The following is an 18,930-nucleotide window of genomic DNA, read 5'->3' as shown; positions in this document are numbered from 1 at the left end:
TATAATGTATGTAAAAGGAAAAGCGTTAATGTTTTTCTTTTCTGTTAATGTATGTTTGCCTATACCGTAAGTGCTAATTTAATAAAACTGTTTAAAAATATAAGTCTTCTGATGGCAGTGTTAATCCAAACCAGAGGCCATTATGAAATACAATATTTACTGTAATATATCAAAATGATAAATACATGCATCAGTGTAGTGGTACATATTCCAACATGCGCTAAAATCAAAGATTACATGCAGTCTCATTCTCCTTCAAATCTGATGTCAAATTTCAAAATAATCTTTTTTTGGCCAGGGTTCATTCTATGGCCACCTTGTGACATTACCTGAAGAGGACTGTCCTGAACTAGTTTTTCTTTCAGTATCACTGATATCTTGCAGATCTAACAAAAGATCTCTTTCATCATGTTTATCTTCTTTTGCTGTAGGACAACAAAGAAAATAAATTCAGAGTTGGGCATGCTATTGTAATGATAAATAATACACATCACTACACAAGTAAACAGCAAAATAAAATGCAGAAATTATGCAGCAGCCTCATCACAAGTACGCAAAACATTTGGAGAATACAATAAAATGCAAAAACAAGCCAATGTTTACTTCTCAAGAATGTACACTATACAGATGGTCTTATTTTCACATTATTATAATCTACAGGGTAGCCCAGTACCAAAGAAAGTGTATTCGTGAGGGGTGAGAGGATGCAGATGAAAGACTTCAAGAAGCATTTATTTCCTAATAAAATGGACTGCATGCTACTAACTGGGTTAGCTCTTTTTCCAAGAAGTCACAAGGGATGAAGTTCCTGAAGAAGTACAAAAAAACAATGACTCTCAAAAAGAAACCATACAAACAGATAAGCCAAAGGAGATACTACTAAGCAATAAAAACACTTGTAAATATACACAAAATATATATAGTACCCACCCATATAGTCTGTACCTCTAAATGTATGTGTGCATATAGTTACATATCTATACGTACATATACGTTTACAAATAAATGTACCAATATGTATACAGACATCTGTATATAAATACATACACACATGCATAACCCCCCCCCCCCCAACACACACACACATTTTCCACTAATTACTTTATATCACATAGTGTCACAGAGAGAGGGAACCTACCCTGTAAGCAATATGTGTATGGTAGAGAACCAGTCCTGCACTGCACATCAGTCAGTCTCAGGACATACATGCACAATTTTACCAATTCACTTTCTGATAGCTATGGGATGTGGAAGGAAACAAGAGACTCCAATAAAAGCCACTCTGACACAGGGAAGATAAGGAGACTCCAAACAGATGAGCCACAGACAGGAACCAAGCCAGAGAATATGTCACGTGCACAGAGGCAGAAATGCCACTAGATGTACGTACACACACCACAGACCACGATACTTTTATAATGCAACAGTGCAGTTTTTAGTTTCCCTATTTAAATATGGCAAGATTTTAGCAATCAGAAAAAAAAGTACAGTTGTGTACACTTACCATAAATGTAGATATTTGAGTGTATTTACTGTTGCTGTCCTGACAGCTGGGATTTCCTCCTGTGAAAGCCCTCGCCTGCCCGACTACCACAGAAACTTATTTTGCCTCCCAGGCTGGCGGATGCCTTAACCAATGTCAGTATGCTCAGCTATAAAGGGAGCCAACCTGCGTCATCACTTCAGTATTTTTTTTTTTTTACTCAGATGATTTTTATTTTAAATTTGCAATAAACAATAAATGAAAACTTATCACGGTTTACAATCAAGTTAGATAATTATTAACTATTTGCAAATTTACATTTAGCCTGACATTTTAAACCTTGCGTGAAAAATTACACAAATATAGTTTAATTAAAGTTAAATAGTACTAGCTTCATGAGGAGGTTAGATCCATTTGCAAAGTATCAATCAAAGTTAGAACTTTTTTCCAAGGGTTTTTAGTTAATGGTCTAGGAAACGGTCTTAATTCATTGGTTTTTATTTCCATTAAAGCTATCCTCTTCAATAGACATATGAAATCTTCTTTGCTAGGAGCTGTGGTAGAATTCCATCTTTTTGTTATGCATTTCCTAGCTATAGCTAGTATAGTCCAAAGTAAATGAAGGTCAGTCTTATTTGAAGAATAAGCATTATCAGTTATATTCAATAATAACAAAGCCTTGGTCATGACAAAATTATCTGTATAAATCGCTTGCAAGAAATTGTTAATACTTTCCCAAAAGGGTTTAATTTTTATACAATCGTAGAAAATGTGAGACCAATCAGCTTTATTATACTGTTGACATCTCCAGCATAACCCATAATTAGAAGGATCAATTTCTGAAACTTTATCAGGGGTTAAAAAGGATCTATGAAGGAATTTCCAGGTAAATATTCTCCAATAATGAGAACAAAAAATTAATTTTATTGAGAGAAGTAAATTAGATTTATTTTCTGAGGTTAACTGAATCATATTTCCTTTAGTAATATATTGCAAATATGCTGGTTTAGGTTGTCTTTTGTAATTTTTTATTAGATTATATACATATAAAGTACCATTTTCCAATTTCTTATTATTATATAAAATTTCAAACAGTCTGGATATAAAATTTGGTATATTTGAAAAAGAAGATTTATTATCCTACATAGATCCTTGGAGTACGTCAATATATTCTGAAGCATTAACCATTCATGAGAATTCACTTTGTAAGTTGACATCATATATTCTAAATCCCATACTTGCTGATTTTTTAGACAGTGTAACCAACAGATTAGATTTTTCTGTTCCCAAGAGAGGAATATATCTCTATGAATTCCATCTGGAAAGTTTTTAGTAATGCTGAAGGGAATTAATGTTGCAAACGAAAGCTTTAAATACATGTTTATGTTTATAAATTTCCTAAAATAGTCAAATAAATATTTTATTAAATTTGTCCTAGTTAGTTTAGTTATACTGTATTGAATATTTAGGGCCAGTGAGTATCATAATATATTGTCCTTGTCTAGAAAAGTAGAATTTTTAAGTAAATTATTTTCATTTATTATTATAGTTGTATGTAACAATTTCCAATTAGACATATAATTTGGATTGATCCATTCAAACACAGTTTTAAGTAAAGTTGCTCTTACATAAGATTCAATATCTGGGAAATTTATTCCTCCTTGGTCCCACTGTCTGATATGATGAGCATATGCAATTTTGTTTCTTTTAGGAAACCACAGAAATCTTAGCAAAATTGATGTTATTTTCTTAAGGTGATAATTAGAAGTTATGTACCTGCCATAACGTTCCATGTTAGTTGTCTTCTTCTCGCCTTCTTTCTTGCTGGATGGGTTCGGAGCCAATCCTCGGCTCCGACTCAGCCACTATAAAAGCTCGAGAGCTAGTTCCACTGGCTCGAGGCTCTCCTATATCCCACAATGCTAGGCGGTAACTCCTCAGATCTCGTTTGAAAGCTAAGGCCAGCAATAAAATTCCATAAGGAACCAAGAAAACTCCTCTAGGTCTGTCCTGGCTAGGGGGAGAAGGAGGGTGGGACGCAAGAAAGAAGGCGAGAAGAAGACAACTAACATGGAACATTATGGAAGGTACATAACTTCAAAATGTTAAGTTGTCAATCTCGCCTTCATTCTTGCTGGATGGGACCGCATCCCTAGCACCTTGTCCCGGGTGGCCTATCGGAACAGACTCTTGAGTACAGTGGAACCAAAGTTGGCTCGGTCTCTAGAGGCCAAGTCCAACTTATAATGAGAAATGAAGGTATGGGGAGAACCCCAAGTAGCTGCAGAACAAATCGAATCAATAGGCAGCCTATCTTGGAAAGCTATAGAAGTGGCTAAGGCTCTGGTTGAATGAGCCCTGGGTTTGGATGGCAACCGTTGATGTCTTATCTCATACACTAGGGTAATCAACGAAGTAAGCCATCTAGAGAGAGAGACTTTAGAAACTGGAAGGCCCATTCTACCTTCTGCATAAGAAACAAACAGTTGGTCAGATTTCCTGAATTGTTTGGTCCTGTCTAAATAGTACCTAAGTTGGCGATGAATATCTAAACAGTGTAACTTTTGTTCTGACCTATTAGAATAATTTGGGAAGAAAACAGGAAGCTCAATGGTTTGATTCAAATTTGCCAATGAAGCTACTTTGGGCAAAAAAGACGGGTTAGTACGCAAGGACACCCTGTCTTTATGAAATACCAGATAAGGAGGTCGACTACACAGAGCATGGAGTTCAGAGACTCTTCTAGTTGAGGTGATAGCTACTAAAAAGAGTATCTTCCAAGAAAGTAACTTTATAGAACATGAAGCCGCAGGTTCAAAAGGGGGAAGAATTAAGGATGTCAGAACCAAGTTGAGATCCCATTGAGGAGGAGGATCTCTGATGGGTGGTTTGAGGAGAAAAACTCCCTTTAAAAAAGCCTTGCAGAGTTTGTGAGACATAATGGAGGACTCTGAGACTCCAACATGAAAGTTCGATATTGCTGCCAATTGAACTCTAATGGTAGATGGGGACGAACCTGAGTGGAAAAGTTCGGCTAGAAAGTCTAGAACTATTTGAATAGAAGCAGGGAAAGGATCTATATTGTTTGATTGCGCCCAATAGGAAAAACGTTTCCACTTGCTAAGATAAATCTTCAGAGTGGAAGATTTATGAGAAGCTATCAAGATATCTCTAACTGAGTGAGATATCAAAGGAAGCCTGGCTAAAGTCGGAATTGGAGGAACCACGCTGTGAGGTTCAGAGAGGGAAGGGAGTGGTGCAACTGACCCAACTGATGGGTCAAGAGGTCTGGAACTGGGTCCAGATGCCAAGGTTGTTCCAACAGATAACGGTGGAGAAAAGGGAACCAAACCTGTCGAGGCCAGTAAGGGGCAATGAGGATCATGGAAGCTTCCTGAGCGATGGCTTTCTGTATCAGCTGGGATATCAGTGGGAAGGGAGGAAAGGCATACAGAAGTCCACGGGGCCAAACGTGCACTAGAGCGTCTCTGCTGGGGTGGCCTGGTTGGGGAAAGAGGGTGAAAAAATCGTCGCACTTGCTGTTTTGGGGAGTAGCGAAAAGGTCGCAGCAAGGCCTGCCCCACTTTCGAAAAACTTTCTCCAACACTGAATTGTTCAGAGACCACTCGTGAGGCATGAGAATAGCTCTGCTCAATTTGTCTGCAATCACATTGGACTTCCCGGGGATGTGCGTTGCTAACAGAAATCGCTGAGAAGAAATCGCCCATTGCCACAGTCTGAGTGCCTCTCGACATAGGGGTAAGATCTGGTTCCGCCTTGTTTGTTGATGTACCACACTACAGACATGTTGTCTGTTTGAATTGCTATAGTTCCCTTGGGAAGAGAGTCTTGTAGGGCTTGCAACGCTAGAAGCACTGCTCTCATCTCTAGGACGTTTATGTGCAAGTGGCACTCGAACGGTTGCCACATGCCCTGGACTGTCCTGCCCTGGAAATGCCCCCCCCCCACCCGATCAGGGAAGCGTCCGTTGTCACTGTTAGCAACCGGAGGGGGAGGGACGAAAGGTCTCCCTAGGAGGAGCTGAGGAGATGTGATCCACCAACAGAGATGATTCTTGTACGACTGAGTTATCCGAATAGGATGGGACATTGGGAGACTTTGGTAAGACCATTGTGTGAAGAGCATCCATTGTAAAATTCTCATATGGAAGCGAGCTAATGGTAGGAGAGGGATGGCCGCCGCCATAATCCCCAAGACTTTCAGGATCAGTCTGGCTTTGACTTTGTTGCTCTGCAAGACAAGAAAGACCTGTTTGTGTATGTCTGCTATCCTCTGCTCTGTGAGTCTGGCTGACATCTTGACTGTGTCTAGATTTGCACCTATGAAGGTAATAACACGACAAGGTGACAAGACAGACTTTTCGTAGTTTATCGATATGCCTAGTGCCTGACGTGTGAAAAGTGTAGTCTATGGCGAGAAGTAAAAGATGCTTGGTGGGGGCTGTAAGGAGCCAGTCGTCTAAATAAGGAAACACCTGGAATCCTTGTCATCTCAGGTGAGAGGCTACCACTGCCATGCATTTGGTAAACACTCGGGGGGCTGTAGTGAGACCAAAGGGCAGGGCTCTGAATTGAAAATGACTGGTTCCCAGCCTGAAGCGGAGAAATCTCCTGGAGCGTCGACTCATCTTGATGTGATAGTACGCATCCTGGAGATCTATCGAGCACATCCAGTTGTCCCGCCCCAAAAGGGGAAGAATGGACTGCAGCGTGACCATCTGGAACTTTGTTTTCTTGACAAACTTGTTCAAGTTGCTGAGATCCAAAATGGGTCTCCAGTCCCCTGTTTTCTTTGGAACCAAAAAGAATTTGGAGTAGATTACGGATCCTACTTGGTCTGCTGGAACTGGCTGAATGGCTCTTTTTGCGAGCAGCTTTGAAATTTCTAATGCTGCTTGCTCCCTTTGACTGGGTGGAACGTCTGGAAGGGATTTTTTGGACTGCTTCGGAATGAAAAGGAAAGGGATTCTGTAGCCTTCGGAAATGATAGACTGTACCCACTTGTCTTGAGTTAGGGATAGCCAGGCTTTTGGGTACAGTGACAACCTTCCCCCGACTGCCTCCAAAGGTGGGCAGTCGGGCAACACCTCAAGGATGCTGAAAGGGCTTGTCGGAAAAGGATTCTCGACTGCCCTGATTCTGCGGGCCCCCTCTGCCCCTGGGACGGCATCTACCATTGTTGTTCCCCCCTCTGCCTCTAGAGGGGAAACGACTCTGTGCGTCAGGCAAGTTTCCTTGAGATTGTTTGCGGAACCACATCTTTCCCCCCTTCTGACCTTTGGGGTAAAGGTCTAGGAGGAGTAGAAAAACGGACTCCGATGGCAGAAAGAATCTTGCCATCAGTCTCGCACCTAGTCAGGGTTTCCTTCACTTGAGGACCAAAAAGGGATGATCCATCAAAGGGGGAATTAGTGAAGGATGCCTTAAAAGGGTCCGCAAAGTTACAAAGCCGCATCCAGGCGTGCCTACGCAAGGCTACACCTGTACCTGCCGCTCTCCTTGCTCCATCTGCCGCATATGAAAGGAGGCGCATGGAAGAGTTGGTTATAGAATTAAGGGTAGCCAGCTGAGAGTTCATCCTATCCTGAAAACCCGCAGCTGTTGGGTCCTTCAACATTTCACTCACTTCTCTGAGTAAATCCCTCTGAAGAAGAGTAAAATGACACAGGTAATTCAGCGATCTCATAGTAAAGGTCGCTGACGAGAACATCCACTTCCCGTACCTGTCCATCGACCTAGACTCCTTGTTAGGAGGATGAACAGGCACCGAAGGATCAGCTAACTCCTTCTTGGTAGCCGCAGCCACCACCATAGCATCAACAGAAACGCCTTTGGTCAGAAATTCTCTATCCTTGGGGGCCGTGATGAACTTTGATGGTCTCCTGGGGGTGGGTTCCACTGAGTCAGGAGCCGCCCAAGCCTTCTTTGCCATCACTTGCATAAGGGGGTCAAAGGGAGGGGACACCCAGGAGGTGGAAGGGCGAGAGCCAAACGCCTCAAGATACACTGATTCATCCTCTGAAGGGTTGAGGGATGGCCAATTCCCCCTCTGTTTTAAGATTTCAAGGATGTCTACAAAGGAGACATCTTCAGAGGGGGAACGAGGGGAACCTTCAGAATCCTCTAAATCAGTGTCAGAAGTGACAGAATCAGGGGAGTCAATGTGCTTCCTCTTGCACTGCCTCTTCCTAGGAGGCTCTCCTACAGGGTCAGGAGAGGCCTCGGAAGAGGAGGAGATCCCCACAGGGGAAACTTGAGGAGCTGGCTCTCTACGGTCGGGGATGAGAGAGTGAGTAAAAATCACCGGAGGCACAATAGGGGGAGGGGCAGAAAGAACCGACTGTGGAGTTGAACCTGGTTCCAACACGCTCCTCATGACCTCGAAGGCACCCCTGTCAGGCAGAGCCAGAGGTCTCTGTTCCGAAAAACTGGAAACCTCCCCCGGCACCGACAGTGATGGCTCCGAGGCTGATGTCGGAGCCGAACTCACCAGCGCCGAAGCACCGACAGGGAGAGCGGGGTTGGACAAGGGTCCGATGCCACTCGCCCCCTCGGAGCCGACGAGGGAAGTCCAGCACCGAGATTCTTCCAAGGAAGACATCGGAGCTGACGAGGGAACCGAAGACAAAGGTATCGGTTCCGACGCTACCACAGTCTCGGGTCCAAGACACCCCGGCTTCGAACTCAAAACAATCAGAGGAGGAATTTGAGTGATAGGAGTAGGTCTCGACTGTTGAGTCGGACTTTGAAGCATCTGGGCTAATGCCTCGGACTTAAGAAGTCAACTCACTACTCTCTGAAGGTCATGGTCCGATAACCTGGAAGACCTAGAAGAGTGGGATCTATGGCTCCGTTCAGACAGCAAGGGTGATGCTGGAGCCGAATGAACGGAGCCAATAGATGGAGATCGGGACCTTTTTCTAGATGTCGGTTCCGATAAAATAATCGGAGCCGACAGAGTAATGTCTTCCTCGGCACCGGCCGGAGCCGAGGACACCGTAGGGGCTTGTATTCGAGATTCATCGGCTCCGGCCGGAGCCGATGTTCGAAAAGCTTTAGGGCCTCCAGAAGATGGCTCAGATGCTGGAGCCGAAGGTCTGGAAGACTTAGAGGGTTTCCCCGATGACTGAGTCGAGGGACCCTCAGGCTTAAGTAAGCCCCTTAAAATAAGTTTATTTTTTCGCTCCTGCAGGACTCTAGGGCTGAAGCCATGGCAAACAGCACGAGTCCTGCAGGTGCAAAGGTCCCAGGCAGTACACACAAGAAGTGCGACCGTCTGTCAGAGACATCTTCTGACAGCACGAGTCACACTTCTTAAAGCCTGAGACCTTTGATTCCTTAGACATATCTAAGGGAAAAGTGTAATCACACAAGCACACACACACACCGATTACACTTAGGAGTAATTTAAAACTAATTTAAAATAAATTATAGTAACTAGAAATAAAAATCCCTACAAAACACAGTCACTCACTAGGAAGGGAGGGACTGGGCCTAGGGCCCGAGGGAAAAATTCTAGAGATTTGTGGAAAAAAGGGGGTGGAAAGTTAACGGGAATGGGATAGACTATTTCCAAACTAACTATATATATAAAAAACTAACTTTAACAGGGGAAAAAAGGCTAAGAAACTAGTTCTTTACCAAAAACTAACCTGAGCCAGTAGAAACACACCTCGATCGCTGTAGCGGCAAACGAGATCTGAGGAGTTACCGCCTAGCATTGTGGGATATAGGGGAGCCTCAAGCCGGTGGAACTAGCTCTCGAGCTTTTAGAGTGGCAGAGTCAGAGCCGAGGATCGGCTCCGAACCCATCCAGCAAGAATGAAGGCAAGATTGACAACTTAACATGGTGAGTTTTATCAGATTATCTAATTCAACTGTTTCTTTTGAATTCAATAGTGTAAGAAGTATGTTGTCAGCAAAGAGCATGATCTTGGAGTTATATTGAATATTTAATTCCTTTTATCTTTGGATTGTTTCGTATTAATATTGCCAATAGTTCTATAGCTAATGCAAATAAAATGAGTGACATAGGGCATCCTTGTTTAGTACCTCTCGTAACTTGTATAGCTTCTGAGGTAAAGGGTCCTAGTTTAACATAGGTTAAATTGTTTTCATAAACCTTTTTAATAAATGTAATGAAGGAGATGGGAAATTTATAAGCTTCTAAGATTTTAATTAAATAATCCCAGTTCAAGGAATCGAAAGTTTTCTCAATTTCTAGTCCAATTATTAAGGTTTCTATATTTTCTTTGTTTAAATAATCAATTAATGTCAATATTCTTTTAATGTTATCATGTGGATGTCTATTTTGAATAAACCTTTCATTCATATGATTTTATTTTTTTAACCAATATAGACATAAATATTTTATAATCATTACTTAATAATGAAATTGGCCTATATGAGCTGCACTGACTATCATGCTTGTTTTCTTTTAAAATGGGTATGATTAAGGAATATCTCCATGAAGGAGGAATTAATGCATGAATTTGAATTTCAATAAATGTTTTATGCAGTAATGAAGTTATATTTTTGGAGAACAGTTTGTAAATTTCTGTGATTAAGCCATCCATTTCGGGAGATTTACTAGTTTTACTTTCTTTGATTGTATCTACGACTTCTTTGTGAGCAATGGATTTTTGTAATTCATTTTGTAAACTTTCAGGGATTGGAACCTATTGGTTTAATATTTGAAAACACATTTTCTAAAAGGGGGTATTCTGGCAAATTATTGTTATTTTTAAAATGATTTTTGAAATGACACTTGAAAGCATCTAGAATATCTCCTATTTCCGAAACTTTCTTACCTTTTTCTTCATGTAGTATATTAACAATAGTATTAGCTTTAGATTGCATTTTAACTTTAACAGATAAGTTATGTAAGTGTTTTGGAGAGGTGGCATAAGAATTTATTTTTAACCTCTCCATGGCTAAATTAGTTTTGTGATTTAAGATTTCAATACATCTTTTATTTAGGTCTTTTATTATCTTCTTATTCTCTAATAAATTTGGAGATGTTTTAGATTTAAATAATGTGAGATTCCTTTGTAGTTCTTGAAGTTCTGATTCACATTCCTTAATTTTATTTTTATACCAAGCAATCGTTTTCCCATAGATACAAGCTTTTAATGAATCCCATACCATTACTATATTCGCTTCCGAGTTGTAGTTTACATCTACAAAGAAATTGAGTTCATTCACTAACCATTGCTTAAATTCTTTAATTTTTGTAATATATGAAGGAATTCTAGTAAGAAAATCAAGTGATTTAAAATTTATTTGCACTTTTAGAACTAGAGAATTATGATCTGAGAGGGGGCAAGGAATTATTATAAAGGAAGTAATTTTTGTTTGAAGATCCTGGGAAATATATATCTTATCAATTCTGGTTTGGGTACCATATCTATAATCTTGATGGGAGAATACCAAGGAATTACTATCTATAACATTAAAGGTATCTTTTAATTTTAAGGATTCGGTCCATTTTGTAGCAATTTTGAAGCAGCTGTTAGACATGGAGATTTTTTATTAGTAGTTTCAGACATATCTGTAAAACAATTAAAGCTCCCCCCCATTATTAAATTACCTTTAAATATGCTTGTAATTTTTTTATCTAAATGCTTTCTGACTGTCCCCATCCCAATACCCGGAAACCAATATAGGTTTACTAGTGTCCACAACCTGTTACTAAACTTCAGAATAACTACAGCTATAAGGCCCTCATTGTCTATATATTTATGTATTATTTCAGGATTTAATGAATTGTTTCTCCATAGAATTATTACCCCCCCTTCTTTGTTTTAAAATTGGAACATGCTAAGGTCTTGGAACTCACTTCGGTTCCATGTGAAATTATCATTGCTCTTGAAATGTGTTTCCTGCAAAAAAATTATTTGTGATCTATTTAAGTTTAGATATCTTAGTAAGTTAGATCTTTTATTTGGACTATTTAGACCATTAATGTTTAACGATAATATAGAAAGGTCCATAACAAATTATTTTGAGGAAACATTTAAAGGTGTCATTGACTTTACCTGACATCATCCCCTCCTTAAAAAATAAAAAGTATTATTGATTAGTACATAATCAATTATCTCATGAAGCACGTTATCACTAAGATACTCAATAAGTATATGTCAGGCTCGGTAAAAATAATGAACAATTTAAAAACGAAAATAAATACTAAAGTTAAAGTAGTTAGCTCATTAATCCCTACCCACCATGGAATGAAATACATTCCTAGTCCGACAGATTGAAACATCTGGTGAACTATCACTCTAACTTCCTTTTCCCATTCCTTTGAGCTCTATATATACTGTAAATAATCAAGAAGTCTAATAAACAACTATTATTGTGATTTAAAAACATTTGGTTGTAGAAGGCATTGTTTAAAATTAATTAACTACTATATCATTACCATCTAAACATAGAAAACAAATGCAGTTGAAATATACTAATTATTAACTTATTCAGCTCATTGTATCAACATAACTTTCCATACTGGATATGAATTCACTTGTTTAAATACACAGACACTTTAATCCTTAATCACAAGGCTTGCAAGCAAAAGCATAAATTATGAAAGAATATCACATCTTATAATATATAAGCATGTGCTTTCAAGAACTGTTCATCAGATTTAAGAGACTGTATAATTACCTTATAATCTAAATATAGGCTTAATCTTATTATATTTCAGCTAACAGTTATAGTAACGCTTTAGAAAGGCAGTCAAAAAAATGTACATGTTTAAATTATCTAAGTGTGTAAAGCATAGTAGTTTCTATGAATGTGTTGATCAGGTACTTATATCATTTTAGTTGCTTGGTTTACTTTAATAATGATTTTGTTAAAATATGGTTCAAACAACAATCAGATTTAATTGTATATTCTCTTGTACGGGGTATAACTAGATAAGGGAAATCTTGCTTGCTTCCTAAAGTGTGCTGTGAATGTGCTTCTGTAGGGTATGAGTATACCAACAGCCAATCAAAACCTTATCGACTTGTTGTTATGACGACATTAAACTACTCTGCAGTTGTAAAGATAGGAGAAAACTTTTTCCCTAGCTCGTGCATACTGCAGTCTAAATAGACTTTTATAAAACTTCGCGAGCACTTATTTCCCGCTCAAACAACTGCCGTGAAAACGGGAGAGAGAGAGAAAGAAAGAAAGAAAAAAAACGGCTCAAAACACTGACACTCTCCCTCACATGGAGCACACCACCCCTGACCCAAAGACACCAGGGTCAGCTCACATCGTGTCCATTGCACCTTTAACCCAACTCTCTGCATACTATCTGACCTCATACAACACCAATTCACTGGACCAACAGTGCTTCTCCAATCTGACCCGACACAACTCTACAACAGTTCCACACAATCTGCAACTAAAACCAACAAAAACCGCACAATTCATTATCAATTCAGAAGGCAAAGCACTACATCACCAGAATTACAACAGTTCCCGGCCTCTATTCCACAGAGAAATCCCACCAATTATCCCCAAGTAGAGATCGCCTGATACTTCAACAAACCCTGCCCAGAAAATCACTCCACTGTCAGCCAACTTCCTGAAATAGGAACAATCGTCAAGCCAGTCCAAGAAACAACTATTTCAGTAATGCAGCCATCTAAGAAACCCAAACCCTACTTTCAGTAACAATTTTTTCCTCTAGCTGCAACAATAGTCCCACTCCTTGCAGCAAGCACACAATGACAGACAGGACAAGATTTCAAATAGGGTATAACCCTGGTGTACAACCTTTCTTCGTCAGTACATCTGAGGCAAGAAGCAAAAAAAATGTATTTCACCATAATACCAACAGCGATGATTACGGCAATACTCTCCAGAAACATACACATTGTTTAAGGCCATTGCGAAGACCCCAGCTAATTATCAATGACTGCAATGTATATATTATGCAATAGGCTGTGGGCAGTATAACAAAGCAACACCCAAAATCAACCTCCTGCACGAGGACTATTACATGGCTCCAATTTCAAATAGGATCCAAAAAAAACAAGTTGAGCCAGCAAACTGTGACCTATTGCTTATAATAGCATAAAGACAAATAACCAGACCGGTTTCGGCTGGTAAAAAAACACAACCTTCATCAGCGTAAACCAGAAGAGTCAAATGCTACAGTTTAGATACATTCAAGTGCAACTCCATTGGTTCATTTTCAAAATTGCTCATTGAGGCCAGGTGGGAACAGTCCACCTAGCTTTACAATCCATTTCTTTTCTTTAGAATCTAAAATAGAATGCCTTCTAGTTTTGTTAGATTTGTTGCCCTTGACCATATCAATGATCATGAAAGTAAATTTTGCAGTTTTGTGTGCCAAACAGTGTTTATACAAAGCATTGTTAACTTTTTTGTTTTTAATGTTACTTACATGTTCAGAGATTCTGAGCCTGAGAGGACGAGATGTTTGTCCAATGTAAAAGGACCCACAGGTGCATGTTGCCAAACAGACTAACCAGTCGCTGCTACAATTAGCAAAAAATTGGATGTCATAGACCATGGCACAATTTCTACTCGTAAATTGTTTAGACTTGGTAACTTTATCACAATTGATACAGTGGCCACACGGGAAGCAGCCAATCAGAGGTTCACCAGTCAAGGTTGTTTGTTGTGAGTGAGTGTGCCCAGTGTCATGTGTATGTTTGTAATGGTTAAAGCAAGATGCCAAGTTCTTACTTTTGCGAAATGAAAACAGGCATCTGTCTGGTATTATGTTGGCTAGTTCTTGATCATATTGTAATATGTTCCAGTGTCTATGTATGCTGTTGATTAATAAATCAGAGTTCCTGGCATAAGTGGTTACAAAATTGATAGGTTGTGGTTCCTCCCTGTTCCGTGGTTTGTAGGTTAACAAATCCTCCCAGTGTAGTGTGTTGGCCCAGTTGCTGGCTTGCAGAACATGTCCCATTTGATATCCCCTGGATCTGAATCTGTTGGTCAGGTCCTGACTGTGTTCTTGAAAAGAGGCTTCATGGAAACAAATCCGCCTCATACGTATAAATTGAGATTTCGGGATGTTTCTAGCAATGTGAGGAGGATGAAAGCAGTATAACAAAGGTCAAAATAAATAGGTATGCAATAATTGTCATTTACACCAGGGAAGGAAGTTGATGTTTTAATACTGTAATGAATATAAATTAATGTGTAGTCTGTGTGTATTTGCAGTTCATTACATCACCTCTTCCATACATTACTCTAATGCATCATCCAAAGGCAGGACATTCATTTTGTTTAATTCAAATAATTCTATACTGCTCCCGATCACAGTATGTTAGTTACTAATCGATCTAACATTTTAACATGGAATGAAATTTAGGTAGCATATTTAAAATGTAAAAACAAAAATAGAAAAAAAAAAACAATTGTTTTATACGCACCTAGACTGACAACCACACACCAGTTTGGAACAATCAAAGCCAATCAGATAAAGCATATATATATTTACTCTACATTACTAAATGATAAGCAAGGTAAACTCCAGATTTATATTATAGACAATTTACTACATGTAATAACTGCAACTTGAAACGAGTCTCTTTCTTAACATCCTCATTCACATCAGCAATGAGGAAATACCTTCTTGTTACTTTATTTTTAACTGACAGATCTCAATAGCGTTTCTCCATTTAAAAATGGGAACATTTCATAGCTATGAGGAACATTTCATTAATATAGTCTAAAAAGCCTATAAGTGCTACTGTATGAGACTCAGACTGAAAATAACAATAAGCATTTTAATAAAAGGAAAATTAATTAAATAATAGACATGACACTAGTAGGCTGAAAAACAGTTATAAAACATAATAATTTAACTTTGATATTACTAGATTAAATAAATAGCTATATTAAGTAGTAGAAATTTTTAACATTTATTTATTAAAACAGAGAAGAAGAGAAACTTAACAGGATAAGACATGTATAAATAGTTATAGGAAACATAGCTTTTCTTGTACATATATATATATATGTTGTGAATAAATCCATGAGATTAAAGATATTAATACACAGTGAGACCATTTAGATGCTTTTAATAGTTAGGTTGTAGTTGACACAGAGATTTCATAGAAGTTGGTATTTCAGATTCAGTTTTCAGTTTCTTTTTTTTTTTTTACATCAGTCCAGCCATTTATGTCAGTGGTTCTCTTCAGGGATGGGGATACCCATTCCACATCTTCAGAAATGGTTATAATGTTGTTTTGAATGAAATGCAAGGCTTCTTCCAGAGTGTTGAAGGTTCTCATCTCACTTAGGTGCATTATTTTAATTTTTGCAGGAAAGGCTATTTGAGCTTTAATATTATTCTGTTTTAGTGTTTTTATTAGAGGCCACACATTTTTTCTCTGTTCCAGTACTTTAGTGGAGTAGTCACTGTCAAATCTTATTGTGTTCTAGTTATATTTTATTACTTTTCCTCCAAGCTGTTTTTAACACCAGTTCTTTGTCCATAAAAGATAAGAATTTTACTATAATTAATCTCAGTGGTATGATGGATGTTGATGAAGTTGTTACTGAAGTTCAATTCCCCAGAGCACGATGGGCCCTTTCTATTCCAAAGGAAAAACCTTGTTTAAGATTTAGAACCTCTGGTATCCAAGAGTTTAGGAAAGACATAGTGTCCCCTCCTTCTGTTTTCTCAGGTAAACCAAAAATCCTGATGTTTGACCCTTCTCTCTCTATTTTCAAGATAATCTAGTTTGTTAGATATTTTTGCTTCAAGAGAAACTCTGTTTCCTCCTCTTTGAGCCTTTGATCAATGTCAGTCAAAGAAGTTTCAATGTTTCTTAACTTTGACTGGTGTTGCTGAAGTACTTCTTTGAAGACTTCGGTTTGCTTCTGTGAGTTCTCTTCTAGGTTCTGTAGATTAATCTTAAAATCATCCATTTTTGTTGATAATTCTTGTAATGTGGTAGTCACCATTGTAGTTCCTTTTTTAGTGTCAAGTCAGCATGAGAATTCTTTAGGTTGCTCATCTCTTCAGATGCTGTGTATAGACTTCTAAGTAATTTGACAGGAAATTTCTTTTAGAAATCCACCAAAATTTGTATTTAGTTGCTTTAGACTATTAACTAAATATCTGTAGTGGTTTTGTTAATAATAGATAATTTAATTTCCTGAATTTAGTACAAATTTATGGAGCTCCAAAAAATGATGCTTTTCAGTTAGCCATTCAGGCTCTGCCCCCCCCCCTCAGTATTTTCTTGGCCCCATGTAGGAGGAGCCCAGAGTCAGCACAAGTGAATAACGAAAGGGGGCACCTAACCCAGGGATGCCTGGGAAAGTGCCCAAGGTCGTCGTACTTGGAGATTCTAGGCCTACCTGGTAGGCCAAGGGAGAAGGAGGGAGGGAAGGAAGACTGCAACAGTGAACACACTCGAACATCTACATTTTTGGTAAGTGTACACAACTGTACTTTGTTCTTCATATTTCACTGTTGCAGTCCTGACTGTTGGGAAGATTCCCAAAGCTTAACTGAGGGTGGACAGAGATCAAGGAGAGGAGAAGATCCCCCTGCAGGACTGCAGAGACAAAACCTGCTCTGGATTTTGAGAAATTTGTCAGGTGGTAGTGTTTTGTGAATGTATGCACAGAAGACTAAGTGGCTGCTTCCAGAATGTCTTTGGTGGAGACCCCCTTAAAGAAAGCTGTAGAAGCAGCTGTGGCCCTGGTAGAGTGAGGTGCAACCAAATCATTTTTTTTTTGTCATGATGGCTGTAGCAGAAAGAAATGCAATGTGAAATCCACTTGGAAGTGGTCTGTTTAGAAGCTGGTTTTCCTTCAGATTTGGGCCAAAGGCTATGAACAGTTGATCTGATTTCCTTAAGGATTTTGTCCTGTCTGGGTAGAAGAGTAACATTCTGTGCACTTCCAAGGACTGCAGTAATCTTTCTCCCCTGTTCTGAGGATTGGGAAAGAAGGTAGGCAGATGGATGGCTTCATTCAAAGACACATTGGTTTACCACCTTAGGTATAAAGGAAGAGTTAGTCCTGGGGGAGATCCTGTCTTTATGGAAGCTAATGAAAGGCTCTAATACCATTAGGGCCTTCAACCCTGAGACCCTTCTAGCCGAGGTAATGGCTAAAAGAACAGCAGACTTCCAACTGACGAATTTTAAAAAGGCATTAGCTGCAGGTTCAAAGGGAGGCAAAGTCAATTTTTCCAGCACATAGTTGAGGTCCTATGGAGGTGTAGGTTTCCTCCTGAGTGGCCTAATGTGAATGACACCACTAAGGAATTATTTCAGTAGGGGGTGTGAGAAGATTGGGGGAAGAACAGGAATGTGAGCAGAGATGGCTGAGGCATGCATTTTTAATGGATGAGTAGGAAAGGTCTTTATCCACTAGACTGGCCAGGTACTCCAGGATGGCCAAAATGTTGGCTGAGCTTGGCTCAAGGTTTTGCCCCTGGCACCAAGCAGAGAATCTTTTCCATTTGCCTAAATAAGATTTTCTACTGTTAGGCTTTCTGGACTCCTTAGGAATGTCTTGCACCTGCTGACTTAAGCTGGTGTAGCAGTTAGGTGCTCTGGGATAATCCAAGTTGAAAGGTTTAGGGTCTGCAGATTGGAGCACACTATCCCCTCCATTTGTCTTGCATGAAGAGGTCTACCCTCTGCAGTATCTACCAAGGTTTATAATTGGTGAGATGGAGGAGAAATGGAAACCAGTGTTGCTTGAGCCAGTTTGGGGTATCAGAATGGTGCTTTGGTCCTCTTCTCTTATCTTTAGAAGGACTCAAGGCAGAAGAGGTGGGAGGTGCAAATGAAGAAGTGTGTCCATGGAAGGAGAAGGCATCCATGCTCCATGTTGATGCCTGTCTTGTCCTGGTACAGAATTTTCCCATTTGAGCACTGCCTTTACTGGCAAACAAGTCCACTTGTGGGGTTCCCCATTTTTGAGCTATGCCGAGAAAGATATCTCGGTGTAGGTGCCACTCATGGGGTTCTGTCAAGTTCCTGCTGAGGTAATCTGCAAGGGTGTTTTGTTCCCTTGGCAGATATTGTGCTAGTAGGTGAAGTCCCAGGGAGTGTGCCATCTCCCACACTTGCATGGGTAGGCGGTTTAGGGCATAGGGGTGTGTGCTTCCCTGTCTGTTTATGTACCACATGACCATGGTGTTGTCTGTTTGAACTACCAGAACCCCTGGTATCCATTTCTATTTGAAGGCCATAAGCCTTTTATAACTGACATGAGTTCTTTCCAATTTATGTGCCTCCTCTTAGTCTGGGAATCCCATAACCTGTGGGTTTGGAGATGTTGGGTCTGGGCCCCCATGTGAAATCCGAGGCGTCTGTAGTGCGGGTTTGCCCCTGAGGAGAGATTTTGAAGGGCAAGCCCTGATTCTGGGTGCAAGCCTGTCCCCACAATTTCAGCGCTTGGTTGAGGCAAGGTTATCAGGTG

At 39.6% G+C, this 18,930-nt stretch overlaps 1 protein-coding gene across 1 annotated transcript in view; it reads right to left on the bottom strand.

Annotated features, from left to right (window-relative positions):
• The window catches only part of CDK11A (cyclin dependent kinase 11A), a 2,038,318-nt gene that overhangs the window by 1,217,198 nt on the left and 802,190 nt on the right, over positions 1–18,930 (bottom strand). Inside the window, exon 8 of the mRNA XM_044061756.1 lies at positions 330–425. Within this exon, the coding sequence (XP_043917691.1) occupies positions 330–425 (96 nt within the window). The remainder of the gene's footprint in view (positions 1–329; positions 426–18,930) is intronic.

Source organism: Protopterus annectens, chromosome 2.part0 (genome assembly GCF_019279795.1).
Source record: "Protopterus annectens isolate FY-2018-M chromosome 2.part0, PAN1.0, whole genome shotgun sequence".
Classification (NCBI taxonomy): domain Eukaryota; kingdom Metazoa; phylum Chordata; order Ceratodontiformes; family Protopteridae; genus Protopterus; species Protopterus annectens.
This window is presented reverse-complemented; position numbering and strand designations above follow the sequence as displayed.